At 44.3% G+C, this 17,820-nt stretch overlaps 1 protein-coding gene across 1 annotated transcript in view; it reads left to right on the forward strand.

The window, feature by feature from the left end:
* Positions 1–17,820, forward strand: part of RSF1 (remodeling and spacing factor 1) — a 61,435-nt gene that overhangs the window by 9,914 nt on the left and 33,701 nt on the right. Inside the window, exons 2-5 of the mRNA XM_083816430.1 lie at positions 10,436–10,527; positions 14,590–14,682; positions 14,972–15,177; positions 17,192–17,349. Coding sequence (XP_083672556.1) covers positions 10,436–10,527; positions 14,590–14,682; positions 14,972–15,177; positions 17,192–17,349 — 549 coding nt within the window. The remainder of the gene's footprint in view (positions 1–10,435; positions 10,528–14,589; positions 14,683–14,971; positions 15,178–17,191; positions 17,350–17,820) is intronic.

Consider the following 17,820-nt stretch of genomic DNA (forward strand, 5'->3'; position numbering starts at 1 on the left):
TGCTCTTTTCTCTGGCTTCTTTTGAAGCACGGGTGCACGGCTGGTGCTGGGCAGAATACTTCGGTACGCGTGCAGAAAGTCTTTTAAGGAGGTCGCGGGCTGAAACGGTTGACTTGTCTTCCGCAGCACCTTTCCTGATAGGACCGAAATAGAAGCTATCGCGCCCAGCCCTTTTCTTTGACGTGATCCTTTGTGGCAGGAGGAATCAGGTGAGGCGGGGAGCTCACAGCCCAACGTGTTAACGCAAGCTGCTGGTGCCAGAGGTCTGTGTTTGTACTGCGGAGCGTGGATTCGGACGTGCTGAGGAGGGGATTTGCCTTCTCCACTCCACTGATTCGCGTCCTCTGTGGCGGAGGGCTGGAGGGACGTGGAGGAATGCATCCCTCAACCTCTTGGGAGTCGACAGCCCAAGTGGTAATCGCTTCCGAGGGAAAGCTTCGTCCTAAACCTTAAACTGATTAACCGACGGGAAGCGGGTCGGAAGAAAGTGAATTCTCGTCATCGTGGAATGAGTAAAGTGGAATTCCTTTGGTTTTTATTTTTTTTTAGCGCCATGGGCAGTTAATCTTACTTGCTAAGGAAACAGGAAGGAGATGAGTCCTTAAGAAAACAGATCGAATTGTAAAATGGCTGGTCCAGACCAAGGGGAAACAGCGCTGTGGATAAAACAGTGGCGTGAGCGGACAGTGAAACTGCAAGCGAAACAGTTGTAAGTTTAAAGGGGAAAATGCTTATGATGAATACATCACAGAGTATTTAAAATGAGGTGCTGAGAAAAGATTCTAGGCACTGGTGCGATGGGTCAGAGGAAAGCACCTGTGTCAGTGTGGAGCTGGAGTTAAAAAACAAAAAAAACCTAACAGAATACCAGACAGCACGAAGAGGAGGCTGCGAATCATACATTAGATTTGGGGACATTTTATTCTGGATATGTGTATCTCCGTCCCATCGTGTCTGTTCTTGCTTGCCTTCAGCTTGATTTTAGTGCTCGGCGGTGGCTGCTTCACCTGGCAGGGTAGTGGGGACAGGTCGGTAGGGTAAGCAGAACAGTACAGAAGTTTCTACAAAAAAAAAATGAAGTTTAAAAAAATGGATGCTGTTAACTTCAGAGATTTTTGAGCGTGTGCAAGACAAGGCTTCTGGAGGTTTGCGTTCCTTTCGTATGGTAGAAGCAGCAAAATGGCCTATTAAAATAATTTTAAAAATTAAAATTTAAATGCCTTTCACGTGTTGCGTAATTACAGCCGATCGCTGCAGGTTGTTGCTGAGGCCAGAGCTCAACAAGACGTAGATAGCAAATGCTGAGTTGCAGTAAAATACTTAAAAATAAAACTCAGAACGTGAAGTTTCTTGCTTCTAAGTTAAGCCAGGCTATGACGACAAAGAGGATTTAAGCTAACGTGGGGGTGGGCAATTGCAGACGCGTGCTGTGGGGTTTCCGTGCCCGCGTTCTGACGCAGCAGATGGTGGTCACCGTCAAACCCGAGTCCTGGATTATCGGTGCCGTGGCTCTGATGTGTTTCGTCGTCTTCTGCTCCGAGTGCTTGGCGTGAACACGTTTTCTGCGTAGACGCAAACTGCTCCGTGGCTTCGGGGTGGTAGGCAGTGCCGACCCCACAACTGGCAGTCCCGGCTACCCGCGTGAAGCTGCAACAGCCCCAGAGTTATAACCGTTCCTTGCAATTAAAAGGATTACGTTAACGGGGGTAGACATTTTAATGTTGTTAGCAGGTCAAAACATGAGTTTGCTTGGAGGATTTTTACTTCGGAGCTACGTGTTTCAAGGAACGAAGCTTCTGTGAATCCCTGCACTGTCTGCGATTCAATTACCAGCTCACGTAAGGACATAAGCAGTTTGCTCGTCTCACGTCTGCATCATGTCTTTATTTGAGACCTAAGGTTAAGGAAATTGGTCAGAAACCACACCTGGTTTTTATTTGCTACTAACGCTTCATCAGACAATTGTCTCGGGCAGTTTTACTTCTCAAATTTCTATTCTCGCTCGCTCCCTGGTTTTCCTAAAAATAACGCTGGGGAACTGTTTTTGAACAGCCTCCAATCCCGCGTTAATTGGATCAGACTTGTAAACTTTGTGCTTGTGAGTTCGTCTTAGAATTACTTCATCCAGCTGTGTGACAGTCGGAGGCATCCTCATCAGCCTCTGAAATGCGGCGCGTCTCTTTCTGAGTCTCAGGTATTTCTTTAAAATATTTTAAATCTTCACTCGAACCGCTGTTAAGGTATGGTGATGAAGTGATATTACCTTGGAGCAGACCAAACGTACAGGTCCTTGCTGAGAGGGAAGTGTGCTCCGTGCCGCAGAATGACTTGTGTTGGCTTCATCTTCAAAGTTTGCTCGTGCTGATCCTTAAATCTTGGGCTCACACAATGCTCCGATTTGTAAAGAACCAAATGCTTACTGAATAACACTCAAGTTTCCTACGCAAATTCATCAAAATCTTTTGCAAAACATCGAATGTACGTCTTTATGGCACGGTTATATTCCTGTATTTCTTTAGGGTCCAGTAAACTAAAAACATTTCTTGTATTACAGGACCTAAGTTCGCAAGACTGAGTTTTCTAGAAGTGGTTATCTGCAATATTTGACAGTTACAGAGAAACCGCCAAGAAACAATTCACCTGTTAGCGTCGCTCCGTAAAGTTACTGTTAAATGAAATGGTGCAAGGTTTCTGGCTAACTGCTAGGCTTGACAGCAAATGCGATGCAAGAAAATGAAGCCTAAAGGTGTTTAAATGGGACTTGGGTGAAGTCTCCGCACAATGACTGGAGAAAAAACCATGCTCTCTGAAAAGTCGAACCCCAAAAAGGGCAGAAATATCTTCCCGGTAGAGTTCATCTGATATATGAAAAAAAAAATCAAAAAAAAAAAAAGATTAAAAACCCACAATACTTTGTTGTATATTTTTTCCATTGAAGGCTGAGGAATGATAACCCAACCTGGGTAATGAAACTTGTTGTAGAGAAGTGATTTTATTTATCCTGCTCTGCCCATCTTAATATTGCCTTTTTATTCAAGTGAGAGATTTAGGAGAAAGTGGTTTTAGAGGGTCATCAACATCCTTCTTCTGTCAATGCTGAAGAAAACTCTCAGCTCGGCACCTGAGAAATTCAGCAAAACCAACACCAGAGCGATGTTTTGAGTAACTAAACAAAGTGGGGAATTAAAAAGCATTTAAATTTGTCCTTGTTTTCATATAATGGACTGAAAAATGACCTTGCATTCAGCTTATCCTCCAACAGAGCACTGTTAAAGAAGCTCATTTCATTTGTTACGTGAATAAAGAGGACTCTAAATGAAGCTGAAGCCTTCTTAACTCCTAAATGTGCAGTTCTGTGTTGTGTTTAATCTTGATCTTCACTTGTTTCGCTGCACTGGGGCTACTGATTTAGTTTTAGTATAAGAGGGTATGTGCTCTTTCTCTCTAAGTTAAACGCTGCCATGCTTGAAGAACTGATTTTGTCTGCCAGAAATGTCTGTGCACGGACAAACTTGTGAACCAAGGCTGGGTTTGCAATGCTAATTCTGTGTCTGAAGGGCAGTGTAAGAGTTCGGGGGCTGTTTAAGGATGAGCTGTAACCCGCAGGAGCTGCTGACACCCCTGTGTCCATCCCCAAGACCTTACGTACCTTGGTTTTCACCGAAAAGCTTGCCAGAAACTCCACAGCAGAATTAATCCTACTGTATTTATTGACCGCGGTCACGCCGACCTCTTTCAGACGCGTGCTTTAGGATGAGCTGCCTCTAGAAGCGTGTTTCTGGCCGGGGGCTCTCGATGGATTGTCTGCAACTCGCTCAGGTGTAAATATCTGCCTTTGCTTGGATGAGTCCTGCTGCTGTGCTGCTCCCCTTTCCTAGTTTTTAACGGCAAATACCTAAGAAATTCTGGGAGCTAGGAGTAAGATCTAAAACTCAGGCTCCTTTTTCACTCAAACGAGAGTCATGTTTCCTTTTCTTGTCCTTGCTTTGGCCCCTGGATCTTGCGTTTCTTTTCTTGCTCTTTGCTTTGTGGCTGGGACACCCTCTGAGGAGCGAGTGGTAATTTTTAACCTTCTGAAAGGAGGCATTGAATTCAGCTTCACCATTTCTTGAATGCTTATGGAACTACTTAGTGCTGGTGCAAGAGGCAAGTGTTGCCATCCTCACTTGTTTCGCTTGCTTCCTTTTTGGTGTTTGATTCCTTTTTGGCGAGTGCTTCTTCCATTACTGTAACAGCCAGCAGACGCCTCATCCCACCTGAGATCTCCGTTTTGCTGCTCACCTCTCCAGAGCCGGGTCCTGTTTCCAGCTGCCTGCCTCTTCAGCATCTCCTGTTGTAGAGCTCAAGAATCCCGGCTCACCAACCCGCTGTGAAGTTCTCTGCTGCTTCCTAACTCCATAAGCCACACAGACGCCTAACAGAGGCACGACAGCGGGTGTCTGTGGCTGGTTCCGTGTGGGTCATGGGCACAGCACGCGCACTGTGCCCGTTTGCCTTTCACCTTCATCACAGATGCTCTGTATTTGGGAGGTATTGAGTGCTAAAGAGGGAAATGAGGAGGCTTTCCTGCTCGCAGTCTGAAAGTCTTGGATAGTTATCACTCATGTCTTAGAGACTCGGCAGGGAAGAGGCTCCCAGAGGCATCCTTGAGGATCTCGGTTGCTGATTTTTCCCCGCCAGAATGAAAGCTGCTGGGTCTTCGCGGTTACAGGCTGTGGGCCCAGCAGCTTCGGAGAGTCAAGTGCTTGCCTCTGACTTGCTGATAGTTAATCAGCAAGTCAAGTGGTCTTGATTTGAAATAGTTGAAGTGCGTGATGTGGTCATGGGAAGTGATTTACCGTGGAACAACAGCAATCTGTGACGATTTCACATGGCTTTCCGTCCCTGTTTTTGAGTGCCCTCTGCTTGTTTGCACGTTGCTGCTCTGCTCTGATTTTTCTCGTTCTCTCTTCGTGTATCTGGAGTTTGTGGATTTGGGCCCACTTCTTATTCAGTACATTTTTGAGGCAGTAAACGGGGCTTTTATTTGCTGTCTTTTTTTTTCCCTGGGCTATTTCCAGTTTCTAAAATAGACCGTGTGCTATTTTTTTCCTGCATTGTTTTCAAAGTCATTTCTCTTTTTTTTCTACCTCCATTTCATTTTCCTCGCCTAGTGCAATATGCTTTTCTTTCTAAATCTTACATTTTAGTCTGTCTGTCTTGATTTTCTTACATTTTTTTTTCTTTCCTGCTGTTGCTTAATGCATTAGATTTAAAAAACAAAATCACCGCCGGGGACTTGGTAGCCAGAGAAAGAAACAGAGGGGGCTGGTTCAGGTGAAAAACTAAACTAGCTAGCTAGCTAAAAGCTAAAGGGCTGCTGCTAAAGGGCTGCTGAAAAAGCTGAAGTTTCTTGCAGGGATTTAGTTTGGATTGGTACAATCTCTGGTGGTTCCAGCTGTTTGGTGAACGCCGAGTCCTCTTCTGCACCTCCAGCTTCCAGAGCCACGCTGATGATGAAGCAAACGGGGATTCTTGGTGTACGGAGAGGAGGTGACGGGTGGCAGCACGGGCATTGGGAGCACAGGCACGATCACAGGATGGATTTGCAGGCAGTAAGGGAGGGGAGCCTAGTAACAAATCGGAGAAATGGGTCGTAAATTCCAAGTGTTTGAAAATCTCACAGCTAAAAGTCAAGGTGAATTTGAAGGTCACGTCCTGGTTGCAGCTAGGACAGCGAGGTCCTTTAGGCTGGTGGCACAACTCAGTAAAAGAAGCAGGGGGAAAGGCTTTTGTGGTCCAAAGCAGGGCCCCCTTGGTCACGATTCACCTGCGAGCAGCACTGGAAGAGGCTGGGATCCGTGTTTGGGATGGACGGGGGCTCTGAACGGCCCAGGAAAGCAGGCTTCTTGGGGGGTGTTTGTACAGATGAGAGGTGGTGCTTGATATTTATATCAAAAGCGATCGAGCTGCTGAGCATCCAGATCTCGGAGCCCTTCGCTAGGCTAACGAAGTCATTTAAACGGGAGCGCGGTTTGTTTGTTTTTCGTGCCTGCCAAAATCTTTCTAGGAACAGGATATAAAAAAGCTACTTGGTGACTCGCTCTGTCTGGTTGCGTTTTCAGTTTAATTACAGCTTCTTTGATTGCTCTTTTGCTTCTGCTCAGGAGGCAGAGTGGTTGCGTTTCCCCCCCCCTTTCCTCTGTGTCGTTTTTATGGGCAGGCAGCTTGGAGGTAGGCTGGATATACTCATCAAGTGAATCAGCTGGAAGATATTTAGGTTGCCCTTCGGAACAGAAACTGCTGCTTTTTGCGTTAGGAAACTGTATAGACATCAAATACACATCTTTATGCCAAGCCTGAATGTGAAGGGAGCCCAACATTCTGCTTGAATCTCCTTATCGTGGTTATTTTTCAGGGGTCTGCTGTAACTTCTTGCCTGGTTCATAGCAGAGGCTGTGTCCTTCCAGTTCTTTAGCGTGCCACGTTCGTACCAACACCACCGTTTTCCCCTCTGGTCCGTGAACTTGGTGCTAACACATCCCCACTATAGGGATGTCCCGTTTTTCTTCGAAGGGTTGAGGTGAGAGACAAGTTAAGCAGTTCCCAGAGAGGAACGTTTACCTTGGCGTGAGCTGCTGCAGAAGATCCTCACCTCTTTCTCTTCCTAAATATTTGGCTAGCCATTTAATGAAGTTATCTGTGGGTTAAACCAGTCTGGAAGACAAGGTGTTTGCTGCCTCGGACTGCCCACAGCCCTTCAGTTTGGTACACAACAAAAAGAGAAGAACGAAGAAGATAAAAACGTGGTCGCTTGTCCTGTGGGCGCTCCGGTGCTGATCCCTCCAGCCAGAGGAAGGGGAGGCTGAAGGTGATGGAAACTGTCTGGCATTTCCTTGCCGTGAAACTCCTACCACGGGGTGCTGGTAGCCAGGTTTGTAGGGCGGTAGGCGGTGAGTGGATGAGAAGGGGAGGTGGGATGTCCCTAAAGATCCCCTTGATCTCCACCATCCACCCGCTTAGCGTGGCTCGCTTTGATGGTGAAGCCACCGAGCGGAGGTCACTACGGTCAAGGGAGAAAGACAAAACGAGCCGGCGGTTAATGGAAATACTTGCCCTGTATTATCTTCAGAGGCACTTTTTTTTTTTTTTCCTTCCGCTTGCCAAAGCAAGTTAGCACGGAAAAAAGGTTTTACTGGTATAACTGGGAGGACCTGTTTGTGTTCGCAGGGCATGCAAGCTGCCGGCACTCTTTGCATCCCAAAATGTTACTCCCCGCAGTGCACGGGCTTCAGCGTGCTTCTCCCTTCCTCCTCATCTCCCTCTTCATGCCCTGGATCTGACACTTTTATTTGTAATCGTTTTCACGATAACAAATTCCATCGTCCCTCCACACCCAGCGCTTTTTTTCCATTTTCCTCCTGTCTTTCCTCTGCTGTTGTTTGGGAGCGTGTCGAGCTGGGAGCGTGTTCGTTTTGGCAGGGAAGAGAAGTTGAGGTCAACCAAGTTTACGGTTACACGGGAAGGTGTTAATGGGTAGCCACAACCAGGGCTTTGCTCCGTGGCTGTGCAGGTGCTGGAAATTGAGGCTTTTCTAACCGCGGGATGGGATTTGCACGTGTTCCTACTTCTTCTCTTCCATTTCCATTTTTTGTCTTTTCCGAATTTACTGGGAATGTGGGACTGATGTATGGGACATTCCCTGAAACGCTGGAGTAGATAGAAAAGTATTGAAAGGATATTACTGCCCGATGCCCAGACAAGGGCTTGCCCTCCAGGAAAACTCAGGACTTAACGAAATCCCCTAAAGTGCACCCAAAGCCCTATAATTCCGTGTGCCGTGACTCATTCGTCCTGACTCACGGCTCCTTCCCATCAAAAGTCTGTGTTTCTGAGTATCTAGCAGATGGCCACGGCTTGATTTTTACTAGTTTCCTAAAAATAAGCTGTTTTTGTTTTAAAATAGCACCGTTTCCATTTTTTTATTGGCCCGAAGTCTTCTCCGCCATCTAAGTGTATTCTGTGAAAGTGGGCCTCGTGGTTCGAGCGTGGTACAATAGATCGCTTGCCAGAGAAACCAAAGCTTCATAAAAGTTTGGCAGTGTTCATTATTTTAAATATCAGCGGGTTCATTGCGTTTCTGAGATGACCGAAATATTCATCTCGTTTTCTGATGCCCTTCTTCCCCTTGTCAGCGAGGTGTTCCAGCAAGGGACGGATTTTCCACCACTCTTCAGCCTTCCTTCCACCTCCTCGCTGAGCTGCTATCCGTCTGCGAGCCAGGGGTATGCTGCAGCGTGGGATCTGTACGGTATTTACAGTTTCTGCCTACAAACTGGACCTTGGTTTTCTTCTCCCAAGCTCCCACCTCGTTCCTGGGCTCCTGTGTAACACAGTTCCTTGTAGGGCTCACCAGGGAGCGGGCAAAAAGCTAGCCGAGACACCTGGTCGTGTGAAGAACGTTTTGAAAGGGTAATAAATAAGTGAAAAAGGATCAGGAATGTTTGCGAAGTTTTTGTGAAAATAACCGTGTCAATACGTCACCAAGATCCCAGAAATGCAAGACCCGAAATGCTCAAGCCTCAGAAAACAAGTGGGGTTTCAGTGGCTGCCAACACGTCCCTGTAAGTGCTGACCAAGGGTGGGTGTGCAAAATTGCTTCCCAGTGTTTGGATTTTTAACATTCTCCGTTTCTTCAAAGAGCAGCGCTCCAGCAAAGATAGTTTGGTGCCTGGGAATTCGGCGGTTTGGAACAAATCGTCCGTGCGTCTTCAAACCGTGATTCCAATCAGTATGTACCTATAAAAAAAAGATTTAAAAAAGGAAAATGCAGAACAAAAGCTTTGATCCAGCGAGGTTTTGAATACTCTGGCTCAGCTCCACATTACACAAACACAAGCTGAGGTTAAATTGTGTGAGCTGGCTTTGATAGAACTGCTCGTGTGTATAAAGTGCTCTGGGCTTCGTTTTGGCGGTGCCAAGTGCTCGGCACCTAGCAGGGCTGAGACCTTTGCTCTCGTTCCTTGTGGCGGGTTGGAGTTGTGAAACGCATCCATTTTCAGGAGAGCCGAGGAGGAGACGTGTGAGGTTTCTTCAGCACGCAACAGTAATGGAAACAACACGAATCAAAGAAAAAGTGAGGGCTGGGTCGGAGTCAATTGAGAATTATCTGCATTTAAAGGTCTCTCTTTAGCTACCAGGCTGGTGCATTCTGGGTTTAAGGAGGGACTGTGGCTGTGCATTAACTTGCTGGCTGCAAACCAGGAGCTGTGGTCATCTTCAGAAACAATGCAAGCATCTTCATCAGACTGGCTTTTACCAACTCGTGTGCACCTGGAAATAGAGGCATCGGATCGAAGGACAAGCATCAGGAGAGCGAAATCAAGTTAAATATTGAAAAGATTCACAAAGAGACTCAACCACTTTATAGACCTGTAAAAGAAATCCTATCTAGTAATGCCTCGTCCAGAACAAATGCGTTTAGTGTCCCAGCTGTTTATCATGTGCCAAGTAATGTTACCAGAGCAGCAGAAAAACCATAATAATAAATTATGATTGTAAGACTTCTTGTTTTTAACTTTGTGTGTGTGTAGAGGAATGAAAATGCTTTCAAAAAATAAAGTTGTATGCAAGCAGCGTGTAAGCAAAAATACTAAAAAAAGTTCTTTAATATTTTTCAATAAAATATAAATGAGACAGCTCGTTTCATTAGTTGTGTGTAGTTGCATTAATAATTACCATTTAATTAGTTTCAAAAGGCGATGATACTCTCGCTTCTAAAACTGACGTTCTGCAAATTTGCCACTTGGTGGTGCCAGCTTGATTTATAAATCCCAGCTGGGAGCTGAGAGGAGATGCTGAAGTCGCACCCGAGGTGTGTGCAGGGAGCTCCGAGCGTGCCAAGTTGGGACCGTCGATGCCACGAGAGTGCGAGAGAATGAGTAGGCAGCGAGGCTACATCCGCGAGGACCACGCTTCTAGAACATCTCCCAGGCCGTGCAGCCAGCCAAAAATAGTTTGGATTCGGTGGTATTCCAGGCACGGTGCAGAAGGCACCTTTTGGAGTCGTGGAGGCAGCTGCAGGTGTGCTGCTCGCAGTAACGAAGTGTTATTTCTGCAGGGCTGTGACTGGCGTAGTTCCTGTGCGGTTTCTATTTTAATGCTGCCGAGTTTTTAAGTATTTATCATCGAGGTGTGCTTCCTCGAGTTCAAGCGAGGGCACAGGAAGGGCAATGGTCATCGTAAATGTAAATTAAGCAAAAGACCCATGCAATTAATTTAACCTTGCTCTGTTTTTTTTTTAGTTGCTGGGCTGCTCTTACTCAGACTTCAGGTTACTATGTTCTGTTAAAATTTCTCAATTTATCACAGTTTTTCAGCGTTTAGCATTGAAGTTTTATTTGCACGAGTCTTTATAACGTCTTTTTTTTTCTCTCTCTCTCTCTCAATACTGCAGTTCCAAAAGAATTGGTGGAGCTTCACTTGAAACTGATGAGAAAGATTGGGAAGTCTGTCACAGCAGACAGATGGGAAAAATATTTGATCAAGGTACAATATGCATGTTGTCTTCTTCTGTGCTGCTGCAACATGGTTACGATGAGCTGTTGTGTCAGCAAGCCCTGGTATGAATTACACCGAGCCTTGGGCTGCCTTGCGGCCAGCATCGACGTGCGTGCCCAGACTTCGGTTGCGTAAGATCCCAGCTTAACTTTCAGTCTGCCTGGGCTTGTAGAAAAAGCTCTGAAAATAGACATTATCTTCTGGGTGTAAAAGAGATTCAGTAGCCTGCAACCAGGCTCACTTGAGCGGAAGGTTAATGTAGTAACTCTTCGTTTTAACATCAGTTGTTTGGTGACGATTGAATTAGCATGGTTTGGTTGGTAGTCATACAGGGCCAGCTATATGGAGCTCATGTACCGTGTGCTAATAAATGAAAATATTGCAGTGGTTTACGTCAGCATGCTCGGAGGGGTAGAGCTAAGATGAAAACGTAGTTATGCCGTAGTAAAAATGGAGCATCCTGTTGTTTTACTTAATTTTATACAGGAATATTGATTGTGGCTGTGCCTCTGTTGGCACCTTTCATGCAAATGGTTCTTAGTTTAAAGAATTTATACTGCTTCAGAAAATAAAAATATACAAATACTCAAATAGATTGGCATTTCTCCTCTAGAGACCTTGCTCCGTGAGCCTTTTAGTTCACAGAAACGTAGGCTTGGTATTGTCTGCACAGCCAGGACTGCATCTTACTTAGAAATACAGTATTAGGGTAATAGCAGCAAAACAAATAAAGGCACTTAGCAGCTCCAGTTACGGTTTGCCCCGCTAAGTGCTATCTGCCAACTTTAGAGAGGCAGGAATTTGCCCCCAGGTTTGTGTAGTCTTCAGATGATGATGTATATCGGACTGGGAGCGTGTCAGGGAACAGCCTGCCGAAGGGCCCGAGGCGAAATCTTACCTCTTCACCAGCTGTCAAGTGTTTATGCTGATGTTTTTGCAATAATAACATAACTTATGCAACTGTCGTGTATTCGTGTATTACCAAGCACCATGGTTACTGAATTGTATGAAATTCGTTAATATACCCAAAGGCCGTGGCAGCGAGCTGAGAAAACCTCACTCTGACTAGAGAGCGGGCAAATCCCACTGAAGCAGTTGTGTGGCAAGCAGAAAGAGGGAAAAAAACGAGTTTATTAGGGAATAGTCTGGAAAATCTTCCCTCAGCAAGGATGGGAGAGTGATAAGGAAACCGTCCCACCTACCCCTGTTAAAGCCAATAATCAGTAATAACTTCTATTTCATTTAGCAGTCTCCACAGCTAACTTGATATTTATTCTAGCCAGCGGTTCAAAGAAGTCTCGAGAACAAAGGAATTTGAATATAACTAATTAGAAAGGTGTGCTAATACTGTCCCCATTCTAAAAGGTATAATTAGGTTAGAGAAACAACCAACAACACCGGGAAATGCCACAAAAAGCAGGAAAAATGGAAAAAGTGTAGAACCACTGAGAGCATTCTTCATATTCTTCATCTGCAGCGTTGTTTGACGTCTTTGACTTGCTTTAAAAGGCACTGTTGACCTGTTTTTTTCCTCTTTAGACACTACTAATAGCGTTGCTTTGCTAAAGCAAAGTTCGGATGACACATTCTGGTCGTGGCCATTTTCTTTTCCTGTTCAGGAGGAAATTTTTAAGTGGAGGAAGTTCAAATTCGGGTGAACCACCCGAGCTGGCTCCCCAGCGTACACACCAGTCTTTTGGGGAGAAAATGGCCGTAGGGCTCCAGGAATCCAAATTTCTCCTGCACAAAGAACGTACGTGGTCGTGTACGGCTCAGGTGAAGGAATGGCCTGTCCTACACATTTTAGCAACTAAGAGGAACTGTCCAGCTTTTGAGAAACATGTAGTTGACTCAATTCAGACTGCGCTGCCTCCTGCCCAGATGCTCGACTTGACTATTGTCAGACGTATTTTACATTTTTATACAGATAAGATTTCTCTGGACTGGTCCGTCCGCAACCTTCAGCCCCGAAATGGGCACGTATCTGAGCGCCCTGTCCTTTCTGCCCCGCTTGTTAGAATTCAGGTGTCTGTAGTCCCACCCAAGCAGACCCCCCTGCTGTGTCTTTCACCTTCCTGTTTTCGTTGTTTAAAGGGAACGTGTGGAGCGTGGTAATAGTAAGTGTAGGGTGCCATCGTAGCTGCTTGGGAAATACTTGAGAGAGATGTGTTTCAACGCCTCTTTTACAGGGTGGGAAGGTACCGGCCTGTCTGTAGCCTGCCGAAAGCAGCCGTTCCCCCAAGCAGCAGGAGTTTGATCGGTGCGAAATGTCTCCTCTGTGAAGGCAGAGACCAACGTTGCAGCGGAGTCTGAATCCATGAGATCAATAGTTCAGGGCTGTGACAGCACTTGTCAGGAGAAAGCATGATCATCTGCTTTTTAATTGTCAAGATGTAGTCGCTTCAGTCTGAGCAGATGCCTCATCGGCCCTTATGTCTCTTGAGTTGTTGCTTTCACAGTCATTCGCTTCCGAAGCACACGGAACTTCTCATTATTGCTTTCATACTTAATGAGCGAGCAATGAACAGTGACTGGCACGTGCCCTCAGCGAGGGGGTTGACATACAGTTTCCCAGCGTTCTTCACGTTACAGTATAGAAAATGAGAGAGAAAGCAGAGGAACCTCATTTTGTGACTGTCAGCTCTGTGCCAGAGAGGTACCTGCGTAACGTCCCTCAGCCTCAGAGCAGGGAAAACTGCTCCTCAGCAGAATTACTGTCATCAGAGCACCGCCTTCACCATTCCCTGGAGGTTGCAGAGTCAGAGGACGCTTTATGGTGTGGCTGAGCCAATCTAATTGCAAGCTGTTGCCCCAGATCTTCCTTTCCTGGGCAGCCCTGAACCTTACCTCCGCTGACCCCGGAGTGAGCCGGTTTAGGCACCGCAGCCAGCAGAAAAGCAACTCTCCAAATTAAAAAGGAGAAAGAGTTTTCTGCTGTTTTGTCTGCCTTAACTAGCTTACGCTTGGGTCACTTAACAACTGGTGTCAGTGGTAGGGACGGGAGGCACACCACCACCTTGCTTGGCTGCATCCCACATTTACAGCACTTGCGGTGGGTGAAATTTAGGGTTATTTTTGCTGCTGTTTTTCTTTGAGGATGTCCATCAGGGTTGTGGTTCCTCGCAGACCGGAGCGCAGAAGTACCTCGTGTACTAATGTGGACAGTCGGCATTCAGCAGGGGCCCTGCGAAATCTTCTCACCTGGAGACGTAGCCGTGGTTAGCTCTCGCCTCCTTCCGATGGATATTCGCACCAGAGCAGCCTCGCCGGCTGGAGATCCCCCTGCTGTGTCTTCGACTGATAGCAGCTGCTGGATTTTTGCTTGTGACGCCTCTCTTTCCACGAGAGTTGTCTTAAGCATGCCTGACATGTTCAGGGAGGAGAGGGAAGTCCTTCTGCACTGTTATTACTGGAACATCCCCCTGATTCAGTCTGTTCGTCCTCTCCTGCTGCTTTTTTCACATTCTGGGCTTTGTCCACGTTGGTGGCACTGAATTTATTTGCTTTTTAGTAAATTGAGGTTGGCTATACTTACAATATTTTAAAATATTTATTAAATGGCTTGGAGCTCAAGATACTTACACCCAATAATTGCACAATGTGGAGTGAATATCAGTTCCATTTATAATCTGCAGTGCAGTTGTAGGACACGTAGGTCCCAAGAGAGCCTGGCAGCTTATGTGGTAAGTGCTGTAAAGACGTACTAAGAAACCATATCCACTCAGGAGAATTTATATTCTAAATAGACAGGTCAGAGAAAAATGGAAGATTTTGCACTGCAAAGATGAGAATAACTTCCCAGTTCAGGGCTGTGCTGCCTAATTTAAGAGGTTTAGAGAAATTAGTAGTGGTCAGGGCCATAATGATATGTTTTTCCACGGAGATTTGTCAGTGCCTGCTGACCTATCCCAGTTTTATTTTTGTGCCGGGTTTTTTGACTTGCAGTCCTGAAGAGATCATGCGTAATTTTTTTTTGTATTATTAATATTAAACTTTAAAGGTTACTTTTATCTGCTAACCCTCCCAATCTTAATATTTTGTTTGTGACAGATATGCCAAGAATTCAACAGCACTTGGGCTTGGGAGATGGAAAAAAAAGGATACATAGAAATGAGTGTGGAGTGCAAGCTGGGGATTCTGAAGGTACGCGTTCAACTAAGTTTCTAAATGTCTTTTTTCCTCACTTGCTTGAATATCCTGGAGATTTGGCTTTCTCAACTCACTGAAGCACCTTGCAAATTTAGCTTGATGGAACCTTAACTGGATATATTGAATGTGGAGCTGATCTTGTGCCAGGCGAGCTGTTCGTTGTAGTGGGACAGGCCCAAACAGAAATGCTTTGATTGCATACCTCTCGTACTCAGACTTTCATACATTATTTCTCTTCATTTTTTGATGTTTTAACAGTCTTTCTACTTTCTCATGTTTCCAGTATCTCTGTGAATGTCAGTTTGATGACAATCTAAAGTTTAAAAATATAATTAACGAGGAGGATGCTGATGCCATGCGTCTTCAGCCCATTGGTCGAGACAAGGATGGACTGATGTATTGGTATCAGCTAGATCAAGAGCATAATGTCAGGATGTACATAGAAGAACAGGATGACCAGGATGGATCCACATGGAAGTGCATTGTTAGGTATTCCTTTTTTTCTCCCCCTTTTTTTTCCCCCATATTTTGTCGTTGTTGACTGGGTTCGGAAATTTATTTCAATAACTCTCCATTTCTCACGGAGAAGACTCATAACAGCCAGATTTTCTGCCTTCATGTACTAAATCATGTATGATTGAGTACAAAAATCTGTACAGAAATGGCTCACTGATCTGTGGGTAATAGCTTATGAGTTTTATGCTCAATCAAGCTATAGAGGATGTATGGAAGAGGAACCAAGAGAAGGCTGCCTTGAGGACAGTAGCTCCATATTGCTTCCTGGCATGCTGAGGGCCTTAGGAGATGGAGGGGGCACTGTTGCTTCTTTAACTTCTGCCCTATTAAGTCAATTGCAGGTGGACAGTTTTGTTCTAATGAGAATTACGCTGCAATTTTAACTTCATGAAGCTAAAAGCATTGTTGGCAATCCGGATAGGTACTAAACCCTTCCTGGAGTAGAATTCAGCTCATAGATCACTGAAGATGAGGTATGTGATGAAGATGCAGGCTGACATGTAAATGACTCGGTGCCCCTGGGTCTCAGCTGCTGCAAATTGATCTGATAACATTTTAGTCATCTTCCTTTGTGATTCGTGTTACATACTTTTTTCTTTCACTTTCCTACTTGATGCAAAGTATATAGGGGGTCTTTCTTAATGAAAAAATAATTAATTTTATTTGTGTGTGTTTTTTCATATCTACCAGTTAGCCATTTTTAATTTATCTTCGTGCAAACTTACTTTTTTTTCAGCTGATTAGTTCCAAGTGGATTTAAAACTGGGCTCAACAGAATCAACTCTGACTAAAAAGTGCATAGAGATGCAGAAATAGATCTTAAAAATAATATACGTTATTTAACTTTTTATTTTTCTGTTTGTAAATTTTAACTTCTATATCCATAGCTTGTTCACATATCCATAACCTTAGTAACCTTAGTAACCAGGGCAGTCACACAGAATGGTTTAAATCACTGTCAGTGGGCCATAAAGTGATAAGCCTCACCACCAATGAAATTTAGACAGCTGTTGTGGGTGCACACAGTGAAGTATCTAAACAAGCCAGCCAAGAGCTGAGCAGAGTTTATCTTCTTCCCACATTAAGGACTCCAGAGGTCAATGCCAAAAGCAGAGGAAATCAGGCTTCTGCTGGGAAAATTCTGACACACTTAGAGCAGAAAAACACAGAAATGCATTATGAAACCTGAAATGCTTCTAAACCTGTGAGATTCTACGTGTCAGGATTGTTGCACTTCCAGTCTTCCTTTTATTAGTGTAATTAACTCGTTGAATGTTGATTTTGAAAAAGAAAATGAGTCTTATTATTCTAGTCTGTTATGAAAACAATGAGTGTGTTTAATGATCGCTCAAATTCATTATCTATTAAGGCTTTGTTTTTTCTAGTTAGATGGTCGGTTTAAATAAGGAGTTAAAGTTCACTGAGATTCACACACACACAGACAGATACACAAGTATTTTCTCACTGTCATAGTAGCTGGAGTTTTGTAGACATCTTCGCATTGTTTCCTGAGTGTATTTAGGATGGGCTGTTTTAAAAAGTATCTAAATTATTTAATGGCTTTGAAAATTTCACTTGAATGATGTGGTTGCCCTTCTGCTGCACAGGCAGAAAGCTTACAGCTTCCTCTCTGCTGAGTTAAAGAAGAAATGGCAAAGAAAAACCAGTGAGGATCGTAAGAGGAGGATGAATGAAAGAATAACAAATAGTAGCGGCTTGGATCCGGGCCAAAAGGACTTGAGTTGGGACAGATAAAGTCCTTCCAAAAAAAAACAAAGTAGTTTTATTTTGGTATGGATAAATTGGAAAGTTTCCGAATGCAAAATTGCAGTCGCTGGTAGGACAGGCATTTCGCTGTGCTTGTGTGGAAGGTTTTCAGGGCAGCGTTCATTTAAGCAGATGGTGTTTGTTTATTTTTAATGAATCCCTTTGGGGTGAGTGAGTAAGTGGCTTATCAGACAATATGTTTTTTTCTTCCGTCATCTAGAAACCGAAATGAGCTTGCAGAGACCCTTGAGCTCTTGAAAGCACAAATTGATCCTGCCCTCTTGAAAAACAACAATTCTCAGCAGGAGAATTCATCACGTGAAAGCCCAAGCATAGAAGATGAAGACACCAAAAAGGGTGAAGAAGCAGCTACACAAGGTTTTCTGCCTTTTCTCAAATTTTAAATGCTGTGCTGTGGCAGTGTCAGAATTTTCAACTTGCTCAAAAGTTACTGTTTTAGATTAGGACCTTTTTTAAAAAAAATGTTTCTGTTCATAGTAAATCAAGTAAATATTGAATACTTTGATAAATATTACTGAACTTTTTTAGTGCGTATTTAGGCTCAAGAGTTATTTATAAAGCGAGAGATGTGTATAAATTGTTTTCCAAGTAATTTTATTTATGCTGTACATTTTGTATAGTGTTGTAAATACTTGTCATTGTATGCTTTTGTGGAGCATCAAACTGTTGCCCAGCTTTTCCTGTTCTAATTACATTAAAATTTCAAAAAGAAAAAAATCTGTTTGTGCAATGCCATGATTGAAGTCAATACAGTATTGTGTATGTTGTTTATTTTTACTTTTAAGTTTGAATCAAAAAAAAAGGCTTTTTCCTCAATTATTTCACAAT

This window comes from Anser anser (assembly GCF_964211835.1).
Source record: "Anser anser genome assembly, chromosome: 1".
NCBI lineage: Eukaryota > Metazoa > Chordata > Aves > Anseriformes > Anatidae > Anser > Anser anser.